The sequence below is a fragment of the Pholis gunnellus genome, assembly GCF_910591455.1.
Source record: "Pholis gunnellus genome assembly, chromosome: 11".
NCBI classification, from domain to species: domain Eukaryota; kingdom Metazoa; phylum Chordata; class Actinopteri; order Perciformes; family Pholidae; genus Pholis; species Pholis gunnellus.
The window spans coordinates 9,688,989-9,713,250 of record NC_136538.1 but is presented as its reverse complement, the minus strand read 5'-3'; the positions used below and the strand labels follow the sequence as shown (position 1 = coordinate 9,713,250).

General features: G+C 42.7%; 1 protein-coding gene across 3 annotated transcripts in view; it reads right to left on the bottom strand.

Annotated features, from left to right (window-relative positions):
- Nucleotides 1-24,262, bottom strand: part of macrod2 (mono-ADP ribosylhydrolase 2) — a 372,886-nt gene that overhangs the window by 81,938 nt on the left and 266,686 nt on the right. For all 3 annotated transcript variants that reach the window (XM_079168947.1, XM_079168948.1, XM_079168949.1), the window contains exon 7: nt 10,648-10,678. In XM_079168947.1, coding sequence (XP_079025073.1) covers nt 10,648-10,678 — 31 coding nt within the window. The remainder of the gene's footprint in view (nt 1-10,647; nt 10,679-24,262) is intronic.

Below are 24,262 nucleotides of genomic sequence, written 5' to 3'. Positions count from 1 at the left end.
ACAAAAAAACAAACAGTGTCAATACCAGTTGTATCCAACATGCATATGTGAGAGGGAGACAAAAACAGACAGGCGAACAGACAGACAAACCGATATCTCCACAGGTAACAGCGTTTGTCTTAAATCAATGGAAAGCAGCACAAGCTGTTCGTCTCTGGTAGATGAGACCAGCTGTCTGATAAACTGCTGTAGATGTTGTGTTGCCAGATGCAGAGTGTTGGGAAAACACATACAGACATATTCAGGGGGCACAAAGTATGGAAACAAGCTGCATATTTATACATCAGCCTGACTTACTACCACCTCGGGTAGAACTGATTAATGTTTTGTCTTTAGGGGTGAACATTACACATGGAAGTGTGATCCCTCACACTACCCTTTTTCAACCAGAACGAACATGCGCTAAGTTAGTGCGGCTAGGAAGCAACGTATCTAACTAGTGTATTAATCACAACCGTTGTGCCCGCTAAGGAGTCCTTACACAGTGTTAACACAATGTATCGATTCAAACACACAGATTGCAGTTTGATTAATTTTTAATAAGGCCAGCTAAGGGAGGACTCTGCTGGATGCTGATCTCAAGATCATTTGCTGCCACTGTAGAGAACTTCCCAAGACCCAACACTTAGAGTGAGCTATTGACTGTAAAAGCCCTTGAGCCAGCCTTGCTCCAGCTGGAGAGTATATAAGCCATTACTAAAAGCGCTGACAATCTTCTACTCTGTCACAGAGAAGTGTTTCAGTTGTCTTCATTTCAAAGTAATTGTAGTTGAGTTTGGGCTTCTGTGCCCTTCACAAAACTTGACAGAAGCATTTTATTCTAAAGCCTCGGTGCAAATCTGCAGAGCTAGTATGACGTTGCCGTGCAGGTGCACCTTAACATTGTAAAGTTAGGCCCAGAAGCCGACAAACAAACACGGCCCGTTTTGTCAGTCCCGAGTGACCCAGCTCACGTTTTAAAACTTAGAGCTCTCTCATATTATAACCTCCATAAGAGACCACAGGTTGCGGCGGCCACCTTCTTCCGATAACGACAGAGGTCTAGACCTCAATTTCATCCCACATCAACTGATACAAGGGCCACGACACAGTTGCAGCTGCATGGGTCGTATTCTCAAATGTTTTTCTTTTCCCGGGGTCATTGCCACCACTAAACATACTTTGACCTATGAAACAGGCTTACAAGTACTGCAACGACCCCTGCCCTTTAAGGTGGATGTAAAGAGAAATGGAAAGCCACGAAGCCGAACATTTCCTGAATTCTTTCATCTCTCACCTGCTGTCAAAGCCTCTCAATAACTATTCAGTAAATGCTTTAAATCAACTGCCTTGACAACTCTCGCCTATCTGACTGCCGTTGATTTCTCTCTCTTTCTGTTATTCTTCTCCTACCCCTTTCCCAGCCTGACAGGAGTGGTTGATTTACTCTGAGGAGAGGAGAAGGGCTGAAGTGCTGCCGAGCCCTGGCTGAGCCCCTGTTCAAGCCCTGGGTGGAGCGAGATGTGAGCTGCATACCAGCCAGCAGTGACAGCCAGTCTGCTCCTATGGCTCTGTTAGGCAGTGTCTGCAGACAGTGCATGGCCCGTTCACGGCTCCTGCCCTTCAAAAGCTGCCCCCAGAGCTCTGTGCTCAGAACCTAATCCAGCATGCCAAATCAGTTTGCAGGTCACCTGACTCCTCTTGTCTCCCAAACACACTTAACCTTTTCAGTGATATCACTTTGTCTGGTGATGTTTCCTTTTTAAAATCCGTTTCCACACGTACGCAGGTGTACCGACACTGCAACTCACACGTCAAGTAACGTAGGCCAACAGATGTGCGGAAAAACAAAAAAGCTGAGAAAAAAAAGATCCACAGAGATAGGACCAGCTGTTTAGGAAGAGCACACGCAGCGGGAGAGGTGTCAGAGAAGTAAGCACAAAAACAAACAAAATAAATGAGCAAATTATAATAAAAAGTCAGGACCCGTCTTTGTGCTCTTACAATGCTACTTTACAAAAACTAACAGGACATAGTCATAATATGAGGTCATTTTGGTCACCAGTAGTGGGTGGACGGCATTGAGTCTATTTAATCTATTCAGTGTGGAGTTTCTACAAATGCTTTATTGATTTGAGAGCTATACCTATTAATCATAGCAGGGCTGAACGGAGGGAGGGAGAGAGAGAGAGAGAGAGAGAGAGGGGTGAAAAGGAGTGAACTGTAAAACCAGTGAAGAAGATAACAGGAAAGTAGAATGATAGATGTAAACAAACATTGGAAAAGAGATGATATAAAGAGAGGTAGATGGAAAGCTGTGAAAAGGGGGTCAATGCAGCTCGGGGCAGCCTGCCAGGAGAACTCTGCTCGACAGGAACATCAACGGCCCAAGGTCAACGGCAGTGGTTCGAGTGCATCGGATGCTCTCTCTCTCTCATCATTTGTCTCCTTCACAGCATTCACTACCTCTACCTCTCCTCTCTTTGTCCCTGTCAGCTTGGCAAAGTATGTTTATATGCTTAAAAACAGCTACAATAAAAGACCCTGAATCATCACTTCCATCAACTCTCTTGGCCATAGTCACGGCCCTGTTAGTGCAAAATCCACTTACAGGAGTTCAAAACACTGAAAAGGATTGAGTGGTCCGACTCTTTTATACGGTCAAGTACACACAAAATAAAATGTCCAGTGCTTTACTTCTACATCTTCTCCCCTCAACACCTCATTCTCTGTTGCTCCATTTGCTGTGTGGAGGGTTCGGTGAAAGCTAATCTGTCAGGAGGTGGAGAGCTGGCGTCAGGCGCAGTGATGGTGGGCCCTCCAGGGTCCCTGCTCTGCTTGGCTCGGCTCTCTCCTATACTGGGAATATGGCCGGCTCAGGGAGATTTGTCTTAGTGAGGCGCGCTGATGGGATATGTGCAGCGCTGCGCCACTGATGAGGACTCAGGTGGTGCAGTGTTATTTCTGCTGAAGGCTCCTCTACTTTATCACCAGGCAGAGCGCAGCATCCAGACAGAGAGGGGGAAAGTGACTGTGGCACGTGCCATGTGGCGACAAAGGGTTACGGTTTACACAACATTTGCATATATTATACATCTAGCGATGTTGACAGTAGTTATGGGTTCAGCGACCACAACAAATTTGCCTTGGTGACCAGGGAGAATAAAGTTGGTGAAACCTGAGAAGACTGCAGGTCTTTTCAGTTTGTGTTCTTCCAATCTTTTCATCCCTTTGATTCATTTCGTGCCACAAAAGTTTCATCTGCTTTTAAACGAAAGGTACATTTTCATTCATGTCTCCTCCATGTCAGCCTGGTGAGCTACGCCAAAGGGAAGATTCATCTTAAAACGGAATTCAAATATTTGATTTCTATGATCTTGGGCATGTAGGGCCTTTGTTAATATGAAGAAAAAAAGAGACCCGACTCTAATCTCTGATGCAACCAAGAGACAGAGTCTCTGGCGCCTCTCTTAGGCATATGTAAAACACCTTTCATGAACACTTTTGCTGGACTGTGGCTGACTTTCAAGGAACATGGTTTTATGAATAGAAACCTGAGGAAAGTAAAGTAAAAATACATGTGGCTGCCTAATTCATCATGAAACAGTTCCTTTTTACATCACAGACTCTGTGGAAGTTGTTAAAAATATCCACTGAACTGGAATGTAGGAAAAACTAAATAAATATGCACTCTGTCCATTGCGCTCTCTTTTGCCAGCATGGCAACTATTTCATATCCTAAGAGTTAACTTCCACAGCAAACCTGTGTAGCTAAGGTGTTTTGTTCTGGCGAGAGAGAGAAGTAGCTGCATCCCCTGATAAAGCGAGAAGGGGTAAGTCAACAATATGAATACTAGTCTGTGCTATGATACATTTCCATTCTGTGCATGCAAATATATGGGTAGGCTGTAGACACATAGTGAGGACCACACCAGCTTTGTTTTTCCTGAGAAAGCTTGTATTGTGAAGAGGATACCACAACCTGCTGTTATTTTGGAGCTTTATTATCTATAGTGTTGTTGTGTTTTGTTTTTTCTTCCTTTGAGCAGTATTTTGCAAGAGTATGTGGCCTGGGTTTGATAGACATATGCTGACAGAATTTTTGGTCAAATATAAAGTACAGCTTTTCTCCCCTTGAGGAAAGAATCGTATCATTGGTGCCACTTTGCTACCCTCAGTTGCGGTTGGTCAAGTTCACATCTCAACACTCGTCATTCATTTTGATGAGCTGTCTAGCTTGAAGCAGCATATAGCCCGAGGCTAAGGTATCTGGCACTCGTAAATTCACCACAGGTGTTGAAAACATAAAGTCAGGAAATCTGCTATGGAAAATAAAAAACGGCAACAACAGAAACATAAAATGCCAATGTTTTTCTGCTTTTGAAAGGTGTTTAAGAAAGATTTAGCATCTAATTTCTTTATAGTATTGCCTGGAAACTTCTTTATTTTTATAAAGAAATCTTCCTTTTAATAAAACATTGATAGGGCGCAGAGAGTGTCTGCTTGCTCTAAAGACCCTTATTATAACAGACAAACATGATGGAATCATTTAAGAATAATATAATACAAAGTAGATTCGATGATTGCGGTTTTGGCAGCAGGAGGAAATCATTAGGTGCAGCACAGTTGAGGGCTGCTCTAGTTGAGGGCAGCAGCCCTGTGTGTTCATCTGAAAAGGGAGGGGGGAAAGAGGGTTGTCACCCCATCAGGGCCCAGAGGAGAGGTGAGGTGACCCGGGGTGGAGGACAGAGTAGTGCCCCAGGACTCTAGGCGCCAAAGCGTGGGTGTCAAATGGCCCGGAGCTCCTCTCTACACCAACACTGGGACACGGCAGGGCTGTGACCATGACCGACTTTGCAGCCCGCAGAAGGAGACAGAGACAAAGAGCGATGGGAGGGTGCTGTGTAAGGAAGACAGGCAGAAAAAGAGGTAGGAAGAAAGAGAGCAGCCTCCGTGGCACAACAGATGATGACCTTCCTTGGAAACATTCCATTTAGGTGACGCCATGCTTTGTCCTACATGCTATAATTAGCACCTGACATTTCACTTTTTGCAAAAAAACATCCTGAAGAGTGTTTCATATGCAAAAAGTTTAATGCTCAACCAAGTTTCTCAAAGGCCTAAATCTATTGTCCTGTGGGCTGGAAGTATTTTTACATTTGGCTTATCATCCATGAAAATGGTAGAGGAAGGCTATTGTTGAGTACAATGCACAGTGTGTGACTCAGTTAAATGGGCTACGAAGCTCCTGCTCCCTCCGAGCACATACTCTGCTACCCACTGATACAGCACATTGCTCCTATGTACCTTGAAATTCCCAACCCAGCTGCTAAGCTCCCTGTAGTAAACCCCAGGTCTTAAGAGAAGGGGGGGGGGGGGGGGGGGGGGGGGTTGCCCCTGCCCAGGCCATCTCTGGCAAGCTAGCAGCGAGCCATCACTGTCGAGAGATAAGGTGCCCTGAATGTCTCCAGCCTTCCTAATCCTGGACAGGGAGCCGGAGTATGATGCAGGCTGGAGGAAAAGATTTTTTAGCTGCTTGACACCTTTGATCTGGACAGTACAGTAGAATGGCAGCGTGGACATACCAGTAGAGCTTGGGTGGATTACATCCGCATATCTCCCACAGCCACCAGTCAGTGCAAAAAGTCCTCCGTCAACAATCCTCAGATCTGTCACAGAGACAGATGAGCCAAAGGTGGAGGGTGAGCAGTGAGCAGGGAGATATTTGTCCTCAACAGTGGCATTGCCGTGTTGCGGAGCCCTGATTGTTATGATAGGGATATAAATGCATGTGTGCTACGGCATCTGTAAGGTAAGTACTAGACTTAATGTTCATGTCCTTGCTTTTGCCTTGTGCCAGTGAGCTATCTGCTCGGTGCTTAGATGGATCTCAGCAGACGCCTCCTAAAGTGTACAGCTCATTACAAGGCTTTTAGAAAGTGCCCTTTCAGCCCCAGCGTGGATAGGATCTCCACAAGGCTAAATTGTCCACAATGCATCTTGAAATGGGATTTTTATGTATGTCGCTTTGCTTGAGCAAGTATTTCAGCCCGTGTGAGAGCATGTGTGTGAGAGTGACGTGTGAGGGAGAAAAAGAACACCACGAGAGACGAGAGAATGTACGGGAGGTACAACGGGAGAGGAAGGGATACAAAAAGAGAACATGACCTCTCTAAGTCTCGGTAGTTGGACGCTTGGCACTGATCTTGTGAGACATTGAGAGGTGTCTCCTCTTCGGAAGGAATAATCCATTTAAACTGGGGTCGCATGGCTGTGATTGATGTGCAAACGGGAGCAGCACTTAATAACCTCTACCATGCTGGGTGACCCTGTGGCCCACTGTGGGCACCAGTTTGTTTATGGGTGGTACCTTCGACACACTATCCGTGCAGAAATTCTGTTGTGGCTAATGGGCCGGACTGAGGGATTGGACTGTCAGCGCAGTGTGAGCCCTCATTTTTCTTTCCAGGCGTCTAAGGTACCCCCTGCTCACCCCTGCTACACCCAACCTCCCAGTTCTGCCATCATCTGTCAATGGTGACTGAGTCTCCTGGAATATGGAGGCGTGAGAGAGAGTGTCAATTAGCATTAGCTTTTCTGACAAATCTATTTTTCTCACCACAAGGGCCTTGGATAACTCATTTGATTCCTCTCCGTCACAATGTTGGAGGCATAACATTTGTTTTTCTGCAACAATTCAAGTGTGAAAATGGGTCAAGTACATGTTCGTAAGTATAGTGGGTGCATGGCCACATATTAAACTATGGCTGCTTGTATGTGTATTCTTCAGGGACAGAGAGACAGAAAGAGACACAGAGAGAAAGAGAGAGATCGGCTTGCCTCTCACACTAAAAAGCTTTTGTTTACACTGCTGAAATGGTAGTTGACCTTAAAGGTTATCTGAAATGTACAGAAAACGTCAAAACGCCTGACAAGAGAGCAGGGCCCCTTTCAGAACATGGCAGTACTCAAGGGGCACAGGGAGGTGCCATATGAATAACACCACAGCACGGTACTATACTACAGTTCCTTTGAAAGTCCCTCCTCTATTTGACCTCTGCTGAGTGAAGATCTTCAGTCTTAATCGGCGGTATTGTTCTGTGCAGATGCAGTTATGGGAAGCGCTAAGCGCTAAGCCATTTATTGAACAGGCTGTTTAATCCCCCTCTGCTGCATGCTTGGCTCTGCACAGCCTACCCCTTTGATGCGAGGGGCGTCTGGTGGAGCGCTATGACGGGCTCCTACTGGCAATGCAGCACAGGGCACCGGAGTGAACCGCAATAAGCAGTGCCCTCGTCAACAACGTGGAGTACAAACAGTGTCCCTCTCCCCCCTGCATGCATTTGGCCTGCCTTTGTGTCACTACAATAGCGCGGTTTCACTCCAAAATGCCACATATGCATTTTGTAAATAGACCTGTATGTATCCATCACCCGACATTCTTCAGTTTATTTCTTTAATATGATCTGTAAAAGTGGTATTACTGTCAACAAATTTAAATTTACTTTAACATGTACTTTCAAAGCTAAACTTTTTTTTTCTATCCATCATTTGAGTTCATTTACTGAGGAATTGCGATAGTTTCTAAGTCACTACAGAGTTAGAAACTGACAAGTCAGGCAAAAACAAGTCAATCACTAATAAATCAGACACTTACGAGTAAGACACTAACGAGTCAATCACAAATGAGTCAGACACTAACGAATCAATCACAAATGAGTCCGACACTAATGAGTCAATCACAAATGAGTCAGACACTAACAAGTCAATCCTAACAATTCAGACACTAACGAGTCAGACACTAATAAGTCAGACACTAACGAGTCATCCTAACAATTCAGACACTAACGAGTCAGACACTAATAAATCAGACCCTAATGAGTCAGACACTAATAAATCAGACCCTAATGAGTCAGACACTAACAAGTCAGACACTAACGAGTCAGAAACTAACGAGTCAGAAACTAAGTCAGACTAACAAGTCAGACTCTAACAAGTCAGAAACTAACGAGTCATCCTAACAATTCAGACACTAACGAGTCAGACACTAACAAGTCAGACACTAACAAGTCAGACACTAACGAGTCAGAAACTAACGAGTCAGAAACTAACGAGTCAGAAACTAACGAGTCAGACAGTAACAAGTCAGACAGTAACAAGTCAGACACTAAGGAGTACAAAATGTGCTGTAGGAATGTATTTTGCAAGATAAGAAAATATGAGAAGAAATGACTTATCACTGACTAAAAGGAAGGGAGAATGACAGAAAAGGAGTGAGAAAGAACGTAAAACTTCTGCCTTTCTTATCATTAACACTTCAGTAAGAGCCATTTTGAGATGTGCGCATTGATAGGTGGCAGAAAACAGACAATATTGCATAGAGAGATGGTGAGAGGAAATGATTGGGAGTTGCATATAAGCAGTAACTGTGCGAATTGCAAAAGTGATGGGTGGAAAATGTTCGGTATCCCAAGAGGGAAAAGTTCTTCTATGAAGCCCAGAGTATAATTATAAACATGTAGTGATTTATAAGCCTGAGGGCTCTCTTTAGTGCACACACTGTGCTTGGCTAACAAGTGTATGCCATGCTGTATATCACGATCCGTGGCCACTTGGACTATCTCAAACCCATTCACATGCATCGAAGTTTAAATGTGCCGACTGGGTATTTACGTATAGACCTGCAGCTGTATGGTGGTTCAATCTGTGCTGAATAGAACTGAAGTGCACCATAATTAGCTATTTATTTTTTTCCGCTTCCTAGATGTTAATAATGTGGTAGATGCTCTTTGCCCAGAAACTGGGGAGAAAAGAAAAGAAAAATAGTTTAAGGGAAGTTACTCTATCACTGTGTGTTTATCGCTGGTTTAATAAGCATTTTGTTGAGTTCTGTAATCAGTGATTTGTTAATCAGTACGTGTATGTTGTGTGTTGAGAAAGGAGTAGGAGTGATGAATGGAGAGTGCACAACTTTGTTCCGACATTTCAGAGAAAAACAGATGTATGGTCCTCAGTAATTCACGTGTGTGCAAAGAGGCTAAATTGAAACCAGTAAAGTAGCACCAAGGTATTATGTTTCTTTTCTTTAAAGGATGGCAACTTTGTTGTGAACAAAACCCCAACACAATTACACAAGTGTGAGATATCACAATAATATTACGTCTGATGTAAACCTTATGTGGAGTAAGCACAGCGCAGGAAATATAGCTCAGAAACATACGCAGGGTGGGAAAAAAAAGCCACATAACATGATTTGAATTGTCAAGCATCTGAGCAGAATTAGGGCCACAGAGCAGCTTCAATCCGTCTTGTTTTTTCAGTGTTTGAGAGGTAGATTACATTATTCTCTCTGAAGCTCTATCCAGCTCTTTTAGTGACGGATAAGTAAACCCATAAAGGATTTAGCTTTGGTGACTGGAGAGTTCACTTTGGTGTTTAACAACACATCGGGCCCAGTTGCATTATCATCCTTGTATATGAACTGGACATTGCAACATGTTGTGGGAACAGTGGTTGCACCATAGGGAGCACCTGGTCTTGTAAATCGGTCTTACTTACCGGGGCTGTTATATGCTCATTGAGAGTGATCAGAGCACCAAACGACTCTCACGAGATGACTGGCCAAACAATTACAGATCCCTGGTCAGGTTGAACAGTTACAAGCTCACATTGGCCTTTTTTTTTAAAATAATGGCAAAAGAACCGTGGTTCACTAAATATTCATCTTGGGCATTTGAGAGTGTATTCAAAGCAAATATGTCTTGTACAAATAGCAGAGTTGAGACTGCTTTCATAGAACCGTATTGCTGCCGACTTGTTATTGACAGCGAATGCAAATTAGCATGTTTATTAATCCTTACATATTTGGCACCCACTGTGATTATTAGAGCTTGTGTGCAAATTCAATGAATGGCGTCTACTGTAGTCAGAAGAGTGAGAAAATAATGATGTCTTCCCAGCAGAGGCAGTTTACTATATTATATAAACTCCAGTTGTTTCTCTGCATCCAGCATCATTTGCTGTCACAACTTCAAAGCCTGTTTATATCGCCAAGTTTGGCATGTTTTCAATGTGACTTTGTTTAAGTCTAATTAGCACAATAGCTCTTTGCCAGCGATGCCTTGCTGCATATCAGGCCTGTTCCCATGAGGCAGCACAAGCATTGTTCGGGGTCTACATTTTCTTCACCTCATACTAGCTTGTGTCTTTGTACAACACGGAGTAAGGTGAACTTGTTGGTATGTTACAACAAACTGTGTTATTCTTCAAAGACAAAGCCTGTACCCCCCTCTGCTTGATGTAGAATGTTGAATATAATATAGTATAATTATTTCTCCCCTTGGGGAAATTCATTTTTTCACTTTTCTTGATTTACACACACACGCAACAAGTGTGGAGATGTGTCAGAATGATGGGCCACAGCGCAGCACTTCAAGCAGTTAGTGGTTCAGTGCATTGCTCACATGCCCAGGAGGCGAACTAGCAACTCTCCAGCTGCCAGTCCACACTCAGTATTTGGTCTGTTCAGGGACTTCAACTGGCTACCCTCAGGTTCCTAAGCCAAGTACCTACGACTAAGCTTGTGTGTGCAGACTGTTATGATAACATATGTATGGAAAGCAAAAAGTAAAAAAGTGAAGTAAACAAAATAAGAAGGATTAAGCTTACCATAGATGCCTGTGGATATACATGGGAAGGCCTGTGCGGAAAAAGACAGAGAAAGAAAAAGTTAAAAACATATTAACATAAGATGGAAAAAAACGACAAAACAGCAGGAACTTTTATCCATCTCATTGAGCACTCGCACTACATCTACATTAAACTGTAGCCATTGAAGCACACCTACTGTTAACCATTGTATGTTTGTTGTTTACCTTTACTGCTTCACTTGTTCATTCCCAAGAGGAGCAATTTACAGTACCATCGGCACAAATCCCTGCAATGCTAACGCAGAACTGTATTGTAAACCAGCTTCACACACACACACACACACACACACACACACACACACACACACACACACACACACACAGAATGTACTTTTTCTCTTAACTTCCATAAACAGGCACATTAAATTCATCCTGGACAAGAACACATTCACACATTAGATTGATTATCACGATCACACCGCGGCATTAAAGAGGCTGTTGGACTGTTGGAAATCTCATCATGCTCGGGTGCACCAATGATCATGATGGCCCATTAGTACTTATTGCCCATACTTGATGTCCATAACAGTGATATTTGCATATGTTGCTTGAGGGAACAGTGGCTCAGACTCATGTGAATTCAAAGGTAGGCGTAGAGTTTGCTGCCTAATAATCTCCAGCACTTAAATATCACAATGAGGACGGTTGATCCTGTCTGTCGCCGACAGCCCAAACGTACACACAGACCTTCTCTTCCACCGATGCCTCAACCGAGGACTGAGGCTGCTTCTCACACAAAATGTAGTTTCAGCCTTTTGATGTACGTCTTTAATTTAAATGGCGTTAGATAGACAGCTTTCATTCTGTGTAAAGTCGATGCAAACTCGGCTGGGTCTCAATGACAACAAGGACATCACAGCCGGAGGCTTTTCAGCTAATTTCATTCAAATGATGAGAAAACTAAAGACAAAATCACAAAGCCGTTGTTGTCCCATTTGGATCAATAGCATAAATCAATGCTATCCCACCAAGCACCAAGAGCAGCTAGGGACATATTCACAAAACAATACAGACATGCAGAGAATCAGGATATATCATGAATATTTTCACAAGCTTAAGAGCAAAAACCTACAAGTATTTATGGCTGTCTTTTCCAAAAAGATTATAAAAAGTAACCACCTTGTAATAGTTCTTGCTTTGTAGCACTTTGCAGCAGACATATTATTCAAGCATGGCTTCATAGCTGAAAATAGTTTCATTATTCTTTACTTCTGTGAGCAAATATATTATGATGCATAGGCCTCGCTGTAAGCTTCCCTATTTCACATTCATCTTTTTAAGTATATTAATAAACAGTAAAGAGAAAGGATTTTTTTCAAAGGTCCCATTTGTCCTCAAAAGACGCTGAATACGTGCTTTAGTTCCTGCATTCATCAAAAGGCGTGGCCACAACATTAATAAAATAAGATGACAAACGGGGAAAAAAAGGGGGAACATTTCTGCTAGCAGCTCACAACTGGATGAATATAACACAACAAAACACTACAGAGATTCATCAAAGAATAACACACATATGTCAAATTCTCTCCGTGCCAAACTCAGCCCAACAGTTTGTTTTGCCACACTGACCCTGTCAAGTTGCATTTAGAAACATGCTGTTGCTAGTAGAAGTGCCAAGATCACTCCATTTAAGAAGTGAAAACACAATTAATAGATCTGAACGATAACAAAAACACGTCTGCTCGTAAGATGATTATACAAACAAGTCGGAGCTCTATTCTGGGGAGTCTTTTCAACTGAAAGAAGAAATGAATTCACTTCACATATTTTGAAAGTAAATAATTGATTAAAAAACTGATAAAATATGTAGACCCTTTTCTCTAAAGCAGCACAACCTATGACACCCTCTTTGAAAAGCAATGGTCCGTTTGTCCTTGCTTTATGCGGAGAGGAATGAGTCTCTGTTTGTGCTGTTATTTACCCGTTTTCAAGTTCCGCCTGTCAAGGTGAATCTTTCTGCTGTCGGATGATTTAAATCTTTTACCGAAGCTTTGACCTTTCCAGATGACTGTCTGGGTCTGACACAAACCACAGATGATGAAGCGAGGAGAAGCATGGACATTTTTAGTCCAGTGCCAAAGTGCTGTCCATGGCACATAGTGAGACCGAGGACACAAAATGGTCAAATAAACCGATGGTATCAGAAAGAAATCATAACCTCAAAAGGATGTCGAAATGAATAACTGTACAATGAAATTCAGTGCTCCGTAGACTCATTGGCAGTGAAAATCTCAAGCGCTAAATTATGCCAATTCTACATTTGGCAACAGTCAATACAAACAGGAATCAAGATTTACTCCAGCAGGGGGAATCTATTGAAACCGTGTAATAATAAGGAGGAAGTCAACTGATTTTAATCTTCAGACAAGAAGAGCATTATTTCCTGTCGAAGCCTGCAGCCAGTCTCAGCTGCCAAACTGATCCCGAGCCAGTAGCCTCATTATCTTCTCTCAGCTGAAAGGCCGCAATGTCGCTCTCCTCAACTTGAACTTCTGCTCGGATGGCAACTACACCTTAACACATCTGTAGCAACGACATACCGTCAGCATAATCAATGAAAATCTTTTTTTTTATTAGTTCCCTGGCTGATCCAAGGAAGGGATATTGATCTTTCGGATGTGAAAATGCATTGCGTAATCACTTAACAGGATGCAGTAAAGACTTGACACCTTTGTGGCACACGCACATGTCACTTACTTGTTTAAGGACGGTTATTGCAAAAAGGGAAGATACGTATATATCCAATAAAACTGTAAAGCCTGGAGAGCATTCCATCTTTCCATCTATTAATAAATAAAATATGCACAAATTATTAATTAATTATTAATGACCATTAAATAAATATCAACATGCCAATATTACTTATAAGCTTCTATAAGTTTTGTTAAAATCACTAAAAGCCTCAACTGTTGATGAACTAAAACTTCCCTAAAGTCAAGGTGAGTGGAGGGAGAATGTTTACTGCGCATTTATTCCCATGCAGAGTCGATGAGTGTTGGCGGTCAGTCCTCAATGGAACTGTTAAATCAAATAGAGCTTTAGCTCTTTTAGAGACAGGAAACGAATCAGTCCTTTAATTTGTTAAAGCCGCATAAAAGCCAAGAATACTACAAGTGAATGCAACAAAGAGCTACAGCAGATTTCACATTTCTCACAGCGTGCAACACTGTAAGACTACAGCTAAGCCTAATTCTCTTTCTTCTTCCACGTCGAGTCTGGGCCACCGGAGAAGCTATTTTGATAGTTGTTAGCGTACATACCTGTAAACCTGCTTACATTGTATAAGGTCCAGTGTTAATTAGGACAGTCAGCGGTATATGTGACCTATGAGTCCTGGTTTAGGTTGTTATTTCTATCTCTGGCTGCTCATTAGCAGTGAGTCAGCATGTTCGCATGCGCCCTGGCATGAGGCTGGGCCTGACATGTTGGCTTGTTGCTGATTTTCTTTGCTTAGGGAGTGTTCAGAAATTGGTCACCAGGGAAATTATTCTGTTGCTAGGGCTCCTCCCTAATCTATCACATCACTTTAAAGTGGAGCACCTTTCCTCTCTGCGTCTCTGCACACGTATTCAGCTCACAGTATATTAAGTGGCTACAGTGAGAACTTTCATGCATCCTTTTAATGAAGCGTTGATTATAATTCACATGCAGTTACTGTAATATTTAAGTATTTAAATGTTTCTAATTGACACAACCACCCCGGCTTATTAAAACAATGATTTATTCACTTCAAAGTGTGACTAGAGTTTTGCAAAGACAGTGCTCATAAAACTAAGTCACTTTTAATCCACTGAGGGCATGATAGCCTGCAGCTTTCAATCATTTGTTAAGCAGCAGGAAATGACACCGTAAAGATGGCTCAACCTGTGGCAAATAGCGGCTGCCCTGCTGCAGCTGTCACCTTCCCATGAGCGGACAGGTAGAGGTAAGAAACCCATGCATGGGCACAGGGACTGCAGGACTGCCGGGGGAGCACCTCGTCTCGGCTGGCTGAGTAAATAGCACTGGACACGGGGCGCTGCCCCCCTAGCTTGAAGCCTCCAAGCCTGTTTGCAGACGGAAGCTCTGCTTATAAATCACGGCAGCGAGGGGAGACCTTGTGCAAATGTGACCACAAGTATGTTATTATTCACCACTGTTGCCAGTACAGTGTGGGCTTACATCAGTATCAGTATCACAACATGAAACCCAGAGAATCCTCTTTGTTGTCTGCTGTAATTCTTTAAGCATGTAGGTCATGCCTGGTGTCTGTCTGACTCCGCTACCTGCTGCTGCTGCTGCTGCTGCTGCTGCTGGGAAGAGCACGTCACGGTTACAGATCAGGATATTCAAATATGACACATTAACACCCTTTTATTCTGCATAATACCGCTCTCCATATTCTAATGTGAGAGCTGATTGTTTGAGTGTCATTATGCTAAATGGAGGATGGAGAAATGCAGAGGGTGAGAAACCTGGAGCCTAATGACCCGAGTCCCACCACCCGTTTTTATATCTGCCGTGATCAAGTATAACTATTATCACAATAATATCTGAGTGTCCATTAAGGACTCAGCACCACTGGCTGTGTTTACATGCAGGCCCTCACTTACTGGGCCATACGACTCTAGAAAAACAGCTTATTAAGGATAAGATGTTTGCATGCAACTCGGCTGATGGAGTCTGTGTTGTTATGAATAAACCAAAACAGAACATTCTTGTCCTCCTCTACGGTCCTGTCAGCAATGAAGTATGAAAATGTGCCACCACCAAGTAAATCCTGTCCTTAAGCAACAGTAGGTAACGTCTCATACAGAGGAAAGAATGACAACCCGGACAATACAAATTGTAAATAATCCTTAATAACACAATGTTTTTGTTGACATCAAAATGTATCTATCGTGGAGTGCGAGTGTGAGTCTGCAGCAGCAATGAAAACAGTGAAAGTGGTAAGATGATCCCACCGCGCAGCTAGCAATTTATTATTGAAATATGCCAGCCATCTGAACCTGGTTTTGTGTAATCCCAGTGTGAGGTTTATTGGGTTATTTTGATCCAAAATTAAGTTGAATATGAATCATTTCACAGAAAGATTACTTAAATAAGGATTATCAGAGTTTGTTGTGCATGTAAACAAGCGATATATTGGTAATGTGCACGATTTGATAAATAATAAGAGATGATTGTAATAATAACAAAAAGTTAAAGTTAAGATACATTAGTGTACAGTGGGGGACTTCCGGTGAACAGTTGTTGAACATAATGAACTCTGTTTGGCCTTGTTAAAGCTCAGGGTGTTCTATGATTGTGTTTATCACACATCTGCACATGCAACCGGGGGAGAAAGGCTGCAGCACGTCCGTCAGCCAAACGTAGGACAGAGATGAGATGAATGGGCAGACAAAAAGGCGTAAATGCTAAAACCTGTGGATAGGACAGAGCAGTGGAGCAAATACAAGCAGCTACTGAACTGATGGCTGCTTGATTCATTGGTCCGTGACCAGCTGTATGGTTGATGAAGCACAGTTCGCCCTGAAGCCCAGAGCTACAGAGCACAGGTACACTAAGAGGCGTTTTTTGATGCAATATGGTCATTACATTGGGAACTAGAAGATACTTTTAACATAGAACTGTAAAGTCCTTGCAAAGATTGAACATACATATACTGCATATATTGCAAACCAGTATACAGTTTGGGTATAAAAGTGTTCTCTTTTATTATTCATATCACTGTGAGTTCCCACAGAGGTCTGCTGGTGACACCGATTCCCTCAGTGTTAAAGACGGAGCATTTCAAAACGGCATTAAGATGATACTACTCTGAACTGAGGGCACATGCAACCAGACGCCTGCTCATGTTTATGTATGAGTTGAAATTACTTCACTGACCACTGAGCAACAGTGAGGAAAAGACTAAAGGAAGGAATTCACATCGGTGGGACAAACTGACTGGCCTCTGCGTGACCCGCACATGATTGACAGAGCTGAAATGAGTAGGCAGTGAACATGTCGGGTAAACTCAATAACAAAATGTATTCCTACTATTTTACTGTACCACTACTCTGTACAGCTGCAGGCATGCTTCCTAGTCAGATGCTTTCTGTTTTCTTAAGCAGAACTTATTGATTAGATTAGCATACTACTGGTGGCTGAAATCAAGACGTCTCTGCGGGCTGATCTGTAATGTGGTGGAGTAGAGAGAGAGAGAGCCTCAGACTGACAGCTGTGGTAATAGACCCGCGCCTTTGCTGTCTGATCAGGAAGCCTCGTGCCTGTATTTACCTCAGCTGAAGGGGAAACTGGGACTGTATTTGAGACAGGTTGTTATTATCATATTTTTGTGAGAAGCCTCACAGGTCTTGCTTGCTGTAGTAATTTACTGTTAATGAAAACTCACAATTGTACCCATCAATCAAGAACAATATTTCTGCAGAGAAAGAGGGGAGCATGACTGCACTGTCTCACTGCATGGTGGAAATAACAGTGACAAATAGTAATTATCACAAATTTACCCATGAGCCATTATAGTACAAGTCATTTTTTATTAGTTTGAGACCACCTTCTATTTAAGAGCATTACTTTCCAATTCATGGTATCTCACATCTGCTTCCTTTAAAGCCTTGAACTTTACTTTGATTAATATCATCTTTTCAACATGATTAAAATGGTCTTATTAATTTTTTTTTACTGTATTTATTACAAGAGTGGTGACATTATAAAGTGTAGGAGGAGTTTTGATTGGATTCTGAGATGGAAGCAAAGAAAGCACTAAATGAAGGGAAATTCTGAGCAAAATGCTTGATTTGAATATTTGAACCACAACACTCAGCAGTGTAGGAGACACATCCTTCAACGTGCCTCAGGGCCACCAAAGCCTGTGATTATTCCAATGAGTTTTTAAGAAATGTAGAGCATCGTGTGTAGCATTAGACGTCATTTGCATTTTGGAAGCCTAAATTACAGGTGGGCATAAAGAAATGATCAAAGCAGGAATAGGAGGATTCTGTCTCAATCTATCAGACGGCTGTTTCATGAGGTTTCAAAAAGTGAGAGAGCCTCTGAAACGCCGAAGATAAAATGGAGCAAGAGAGACAAGCCAAGCCATGGATCCCTCTATGGAAGGTAAAACCAGGGCATATGTGGATTCTCAAATATCCATATCCCATGTCAAACTGTCTCAGTAGAGATTAGCAGCATATGGAGTTGGGAGGTTAGAATTATCAGTAATCCTAAAATATCGCTCACGATTTGTACCGCAAGAGCAGATGAGTCCCAAGTGGTTGATCTAAATGAATGGTAAAATAATAACTAGGGAGCATTTGACTTGATACAATACGTACATTTCCGTTCATAAATCAACTTCAACGGCACATTTATTCAAAGAAAGGGGAGAAAAAGGGTTTTCTGGTCTTGCAATGTGAAAGCCAGCCTATGCTACCCTTCCAATGTAATTGGACGACTAATTAGACTTTTTGTTTTTTTTTTCATTTCAAGGCGTCCTTCAATATTTTTCAAAAGCACCATATCAAAAGGGGCTTCAAAGCCAAAACCTCACTCTGAATTTTGAGGTGATAGAACGACATACATGAAGACTGGCTGCATGGCCCCCCGTCTGCTGATGACTGCCACCAGTAAACCGAGGAAATACAAGCGTGGCTATACAGAGCCTGCGTTCAGTGACAAAAAGCCTCGCTAGCTTCCCGAATACTGACCAATGTTGTTTGAACAGAGCTACTAAGCAACCGCCGCTGACATCTAAAGGGAACATGGATGATGGATGATTTAAACCGACCTTCATTCTGTTGCCCTGCATTATTTATAGTATTAAAGGTTTGATGAGCTACTGTGTGGTTAGAGGTGTGCTGGTATTTTGGCACTACATGTAGTGGACTAAGCACTACTGTGCAGGGGTCATAGTGGAGTCAGTGTAACAAAATAGAACAGAGAAAGGTCATGTGGTCAGCAGGGTCGCTCAAATTAATATGATTGATGTGAAAGTAGAGATCATCCTGAGCTGCAGCTCAATGGTCCCCAAGAACACAGGAGAGGCTGTCATTGAAGGAAATGATTGTTCACGGACATCAGGAGTTCGGATATGAATGCACAAACCCAACAGATATTAACTACCTACAGCCTCCGAGCCATTCCCACGGTCTCATCTGTTCACAGCCTCTGAAGGTTGACAAAGTCATATTTTGTCAGCACAACATCCATATACAAGATGGCTACATAGATATCCTGCAGATAATATTAGTGTGTTTATATAAAAATGATCTTCAGGAATTTAACACGACAGCTAATTAAGAGACCCCATAACTCTTTGTTGTTGGACTTTTTTATTTATCGCATACTTGTATGGAATGAAAAAGTTGGGTAATATATTACTCTGATGAATGGAGATGGGAGATCTGCACACAATCGTAAAATAGACCATAACCACATTTCCCAAAGCACTACATACAAAACAAAATCTAACATTCGTTTAGAGACCCAACCTCATTAACTGCAAATCGAATTCAGCTCTCTGTACTGGCGTAGCAGTGACCTCTTGGAGACATGGTTAGTACATAATTATTATTGAACCATTGGAACACATTTTCCAATTATACGTACACCAAAACATACAGTCTGCTCTTCTGATTTCTTCATTGGCCTTGTGCTTTAGGAATAATTAATCCGAAATGTGTAAAGCCTGGGATGTTTTTGTCAACTGGGAATTTAATGGACGCAATGAACTCTTTGTAAACGGAAGCTCAGCATGATCTGTGTTTGCCTTCATTGCACTCAGTTCTACAACACTGATGATAGCTGATCCCAAATGCACAACTCCAGTGATAGATACTGTCTGCCTGTGTGAACTCCTGCGATGCAATGCTGTGGGGCTGCAGCATGTTTATGAGCCACGGAGGACTGGGGTGAGATGAACGAGCACGGGGGGAAAAAATAGCGCAGTGTAGCAGAGAACCCTGGATAACTTGAAGGCTTTTGTTAAACGTCTGTTGGAGGCTCGCTATTTCATTCGCTGCCAGTGTTTGTGCGAGGGTAGGCTCAACACGTGACTGATCTATGTCGTGAATGTGCAGGGATGAAATTGATATTGATCTTCTTACTGTGCGTAATGCTCGGTAAATTGGTAAATAATCCCAAAATGTCCAAGTATCCCTTTAGAGTCTGAGTGCATTTTATAGATTACACTGTATAGGGCCTTGGATCGCAAAGTACTGGGCAAAAAAGTTAGACACAAGTAATAGTACTGCGTTGTTTATTAAATCCATGTCAGTATATGCATTAGCCTATTGCAGAGCTACTTGCTGAACTGTTGGTATATTTCAGTATCGCACAGTGACCACATATGCAGTCAAGGAATCTCCATGTAAACAAGAGCTTTGGTTCAGAGTATGAAAGCCTGTTTATCCGTGTAGTCCGGGGGCAGACGAGGCTTCAGCAGCGCACTTTCCCCACAACATAGAGCCACACATCTGAGCTTGCCCAGAGGTAAGAGCCACCAACACTAATTAATGGTAGCCGGATAAGAGGTCAAGGCTGGTGTCGTATTATCGTGAGAAAACACTATTTTTCAATTTACAGTATCTACTGGTCTGGTGCACTTTAAGTAATACAGCTTGCAGTACTGTGGGCAGGAATACAAATATATTTACTGTAAACACAATAATGCTTGCTTTCAACCTCTGTTTGTTCGAGCTGTATGAAGAGCTTTCAAATTAGATGACTAAATTGTCTTTAGACGCTTTAGATATGATGATTGCCTCAGGTAATGTCCACAAAGCAAGACTGCTGATGCAAAGTAAAGCTCAATCCAGGCATACTGCTCCGAATTGGTTTTCAATGAATATGTGTAGCCCTTAAAAGGACTTTGGTCCAAGGACAGAGTAAGCTCTGAGTAGGTCAGCTCTCCCTCTGTGCAGACCTGTGGGCCATTCTCTCACACTTTGATCCGAGCTCTGATGATGGTGTGGCAGGCACTCTCAGGGGTAGAAGGATTAGGGACAGGGGGGACACGGAGACTGACGGATTCCTTTGTATTCGTTTCATCATAGCAAGGCATAACAGCAGACAACATGCAAACCAATGGCTTCTCTAAGGCGCTTCTTTTTTTTTTTTTGTGGCTGCAAAATCTTCAACTCTTGAAAGAGAGATCAAAGGCGAAGCAGGCTCATTGATAACTATATAATGGCTCACTTAAAGAGAACAGACATTTCGCTGAGATGGGCGCATGGTTCAAACTGGAGGCTATTAGTCATGCTGTCGGCTCATTTCCATATGTGTTTTATTGTCTCATGGGCAAAGGCTACTGCTCCTCCTCGCATTTATTGCACTCACAGTAGGTCTAATGATATTCACACCTACGGCAAAAACAAAGGGCCTTGTATCTCTTTGTCTCCATATGAAAAGGCTCTTGAAAGGTGACAATGTGAAAGCACATTTCAGGTGTGTGCGCGCCTTTCTTTCATGAGCTTTAAGACTCGATTGTCTGGAACAATGCGAGGCTGCATCTCAGTGATCACAATTAATACAGACTGAATATGAATTCAGTAATGCAGACATGTGATATGTAAGGTAAGGAATATCACAAAAGCAAATAATTGGCAAAATAAATGCTGCTTTGGCTGCTTTTTTTTGTCTTAGTCGCATCGGCTAACTGCTCCTGAGCAACTTTGAAGTTCTGAACATGAGAAACGTGGTTATTCCTGCTCAACATGCACCACTGTATGCATGATCATGACACATGAACACTATCCAGCCACTTATTTCTGAAACAACGAAGCTAACTCAGCAGAAGAGATCGAACACAGCTGTCTGATATATAGAGAATGAAAAAATATGTTTGCAAGATATAAAGCTAATAATATTTTTACATTACCAAGACACTCAAGACACTCACTTTTAGGCTGCAGTAAAAATGAATTCCCCATTATTGTAGGGTTGAATTATGTATCAAAAGACATTGAATTGCACTGGTTGTGGTATGCACATTCACATTTCTGACCCCACAACGTCACCATGGTGGCAGTGATGCCCTGCTCCTAATACCACGACGTTTGAGAATCAGGAGGACACAGACTCCCGGTGGACACCGGATGTAAACACTGCATGAAGGTGATGACGATGAGATGAACTGCTGCGAGGATGCCTGATCTCTTCCCTCGTCCCCACATTTTCCCCTCATCTGAAAATGTACACACACCAAGCCCAGCAGCTGCCATCTAAACCTCATGGTCTCTTCTTGGCAACGTCAAGGGGAGAGCACATAATACACCTGCCTTGTCACGTAGGAAACTGCGTGGCAGGTGCAGGGATATGGGAGATCAACAGATGTGAAAGTGTTGGTAGGAGTGCTCCCCAAGGCTTGTTGCCATCTTCAAGTAGTCCTGTCATTTTTACACTACAGTGCAGGATATGAAGTATGAGGCTGTAAAGCAGTGTTTTGAAACATTGGGGCGTTAGTGGATTTATTGAGTCTAAAAGCCTTCTGAAGGATTGCCTGTTCAAAGTATCCACCTTTAAATCCCACAGGAGATTTATTTCACCAAGCATCCAGGCCTAATCAAAATCTCCCCTCAGACACTAGCTGGGTACAAGTTAGACTCCTTTATATGAGGTTGATAGTACAGAGGAAACATATACTCATACATACACTCCCATGCATTTAAGATATACACAGGGGTATGACGGAGTAAGGGTCTATTGTTTGAGTGCACAAGGCTGTGGTCATCGTTAAGGTGCTTAATAGACCATGTCGCCTGTAGGACCTGACAGGCAAGCTGGGCAGAGTGGAGGATCCAGAGAGAGGGGGTCACCTTCATGTAGAGACAGCTCTGTCACACTGGGGCCATGAAGGAAGCCACTCTGCCATCCGAGCCTTGCCCAGACAATACATGTCTATGGCCAACCAAGCAGAACAACAAATCCCCGACCTCCTCTAGACTTTAAGAAACAAATAAAAATAAACAGACTCTGAGAGACTTTAGGCACTAGATAAAAGTAGTACTTCCTCCGTGAGGATAATTGCTTACCTAGCTGCAAAATAATTCTTATTAGGAATATAAAGGCTTATTCCTACTTGAACACAAGTTTTAATTCAACATGTAAAGCCATCTACTGCAGAAACAACTGTGGATATTGTCTAAACACGTAGGTGCCGTCTTTTTAATCTTTACTTATACTCGTATCAAGAGGCAACTAGAACAACCACATGAAACATGAAGAAGCGCCATAAACATATGCAACGGAAAGGCAGAAGTAACAAAAACAGCGTTCAAAGGCAGTCTGCTACTTTCTGTGTATACGAGATCTTTGGTAAATGCAGTCATATCCCAGAGCCGCATTGCAATGTGGTGCTATCTTGGTCTGAGCACAGGTGCATCTCTAAATGAGGAGGAATGAGGAGGGACACAAAACCCACCAACATCCCAAACGAAAGAGAGGGGACACGCCACTCAAGGTCGCGGTGAATTGCAGGAGCATGGGCACTGCAGATTGATTGGGAGCACAGGGAGCAGCTGGCTGAGAGGAAACAGGAAGGTGACTGAGAGAATCACCAGGTGGCTCCTGTGAATTATGAAACTGTTCATCCAGCTCTGTTCTATCCCCCATGCAGACTAAAGTGCCGGCTTCGAGTGGTCCTGTCATGTGCTGCTGGCCTCTGGAATGCGTTCCGACTTCCATGCAGGGTAATATCTAACTGTAGAGTGTAGCGTTTGGTCAGAAACTAGAGTTGTTGCTGTGCTTTGATTTGAACTATATGGAATGCTTCCCCCCCCCCCACAAATGGCCAGAGGATAACACAGCTAATTACAGCTTTCTAAATGTGGAGTTCATCATGAATATTGATACAGCATTAATTAGTTACTAAAACTGGAAAACCATTTTCTCTGCACCCAATACATCACATGTTTTTGGAGCAAAAATGTACTGCATCACTGTATAGGGATGAGGATTCGTATTCTTTTGCATTAAATAAAGTAATCAAATAACTCAGTCAGAAAGCACTGAATGAGCCGACAATGTTTGCTTTTTCTTTCTATCAATACTATGAAGCCTGATTAGTATTTAGAGTGGATCATAATCATGCTCGGCTAAGAGACCATCATGTAGGTCATCATCATTATGCCTGACTGAGCTCAATGCCAAACACATACACATTCCTCATGACTCAGCCTTCTTCCGGAAAAGCCAAGGACTCTGCGGGACTGGGCTCAGCTGGGGAGCCAATAGTACTGCACGGTAGGAATCTGGAGCCATGATTAGGCAAAAGCTTTCTTATGTGTATACTTATCTCAAATCACTTCCGTCCAGTTTCACAATGGAGCCTCTTCACTGCAACGCTGAATGGGAACCACTGGAGGACGGTTGTTCTTTTAATTGCTCAATGCCTCGTTGTGTGAGTTCGGATAAAATGAAAATCCAAAGTCACTCAAAAGAATACCAGGAACAAATCCTTTATAATATTAGCTTTCAGTACTCTACTCGATGCATCTAAAAAGGCATCTCATGCACACTTGCTTAGTTCCATGGGCTCCATCTCATGCTCTGTGCTCTCCTGTGAGGGGGCTAAGACCTTAACAACGAAGAGC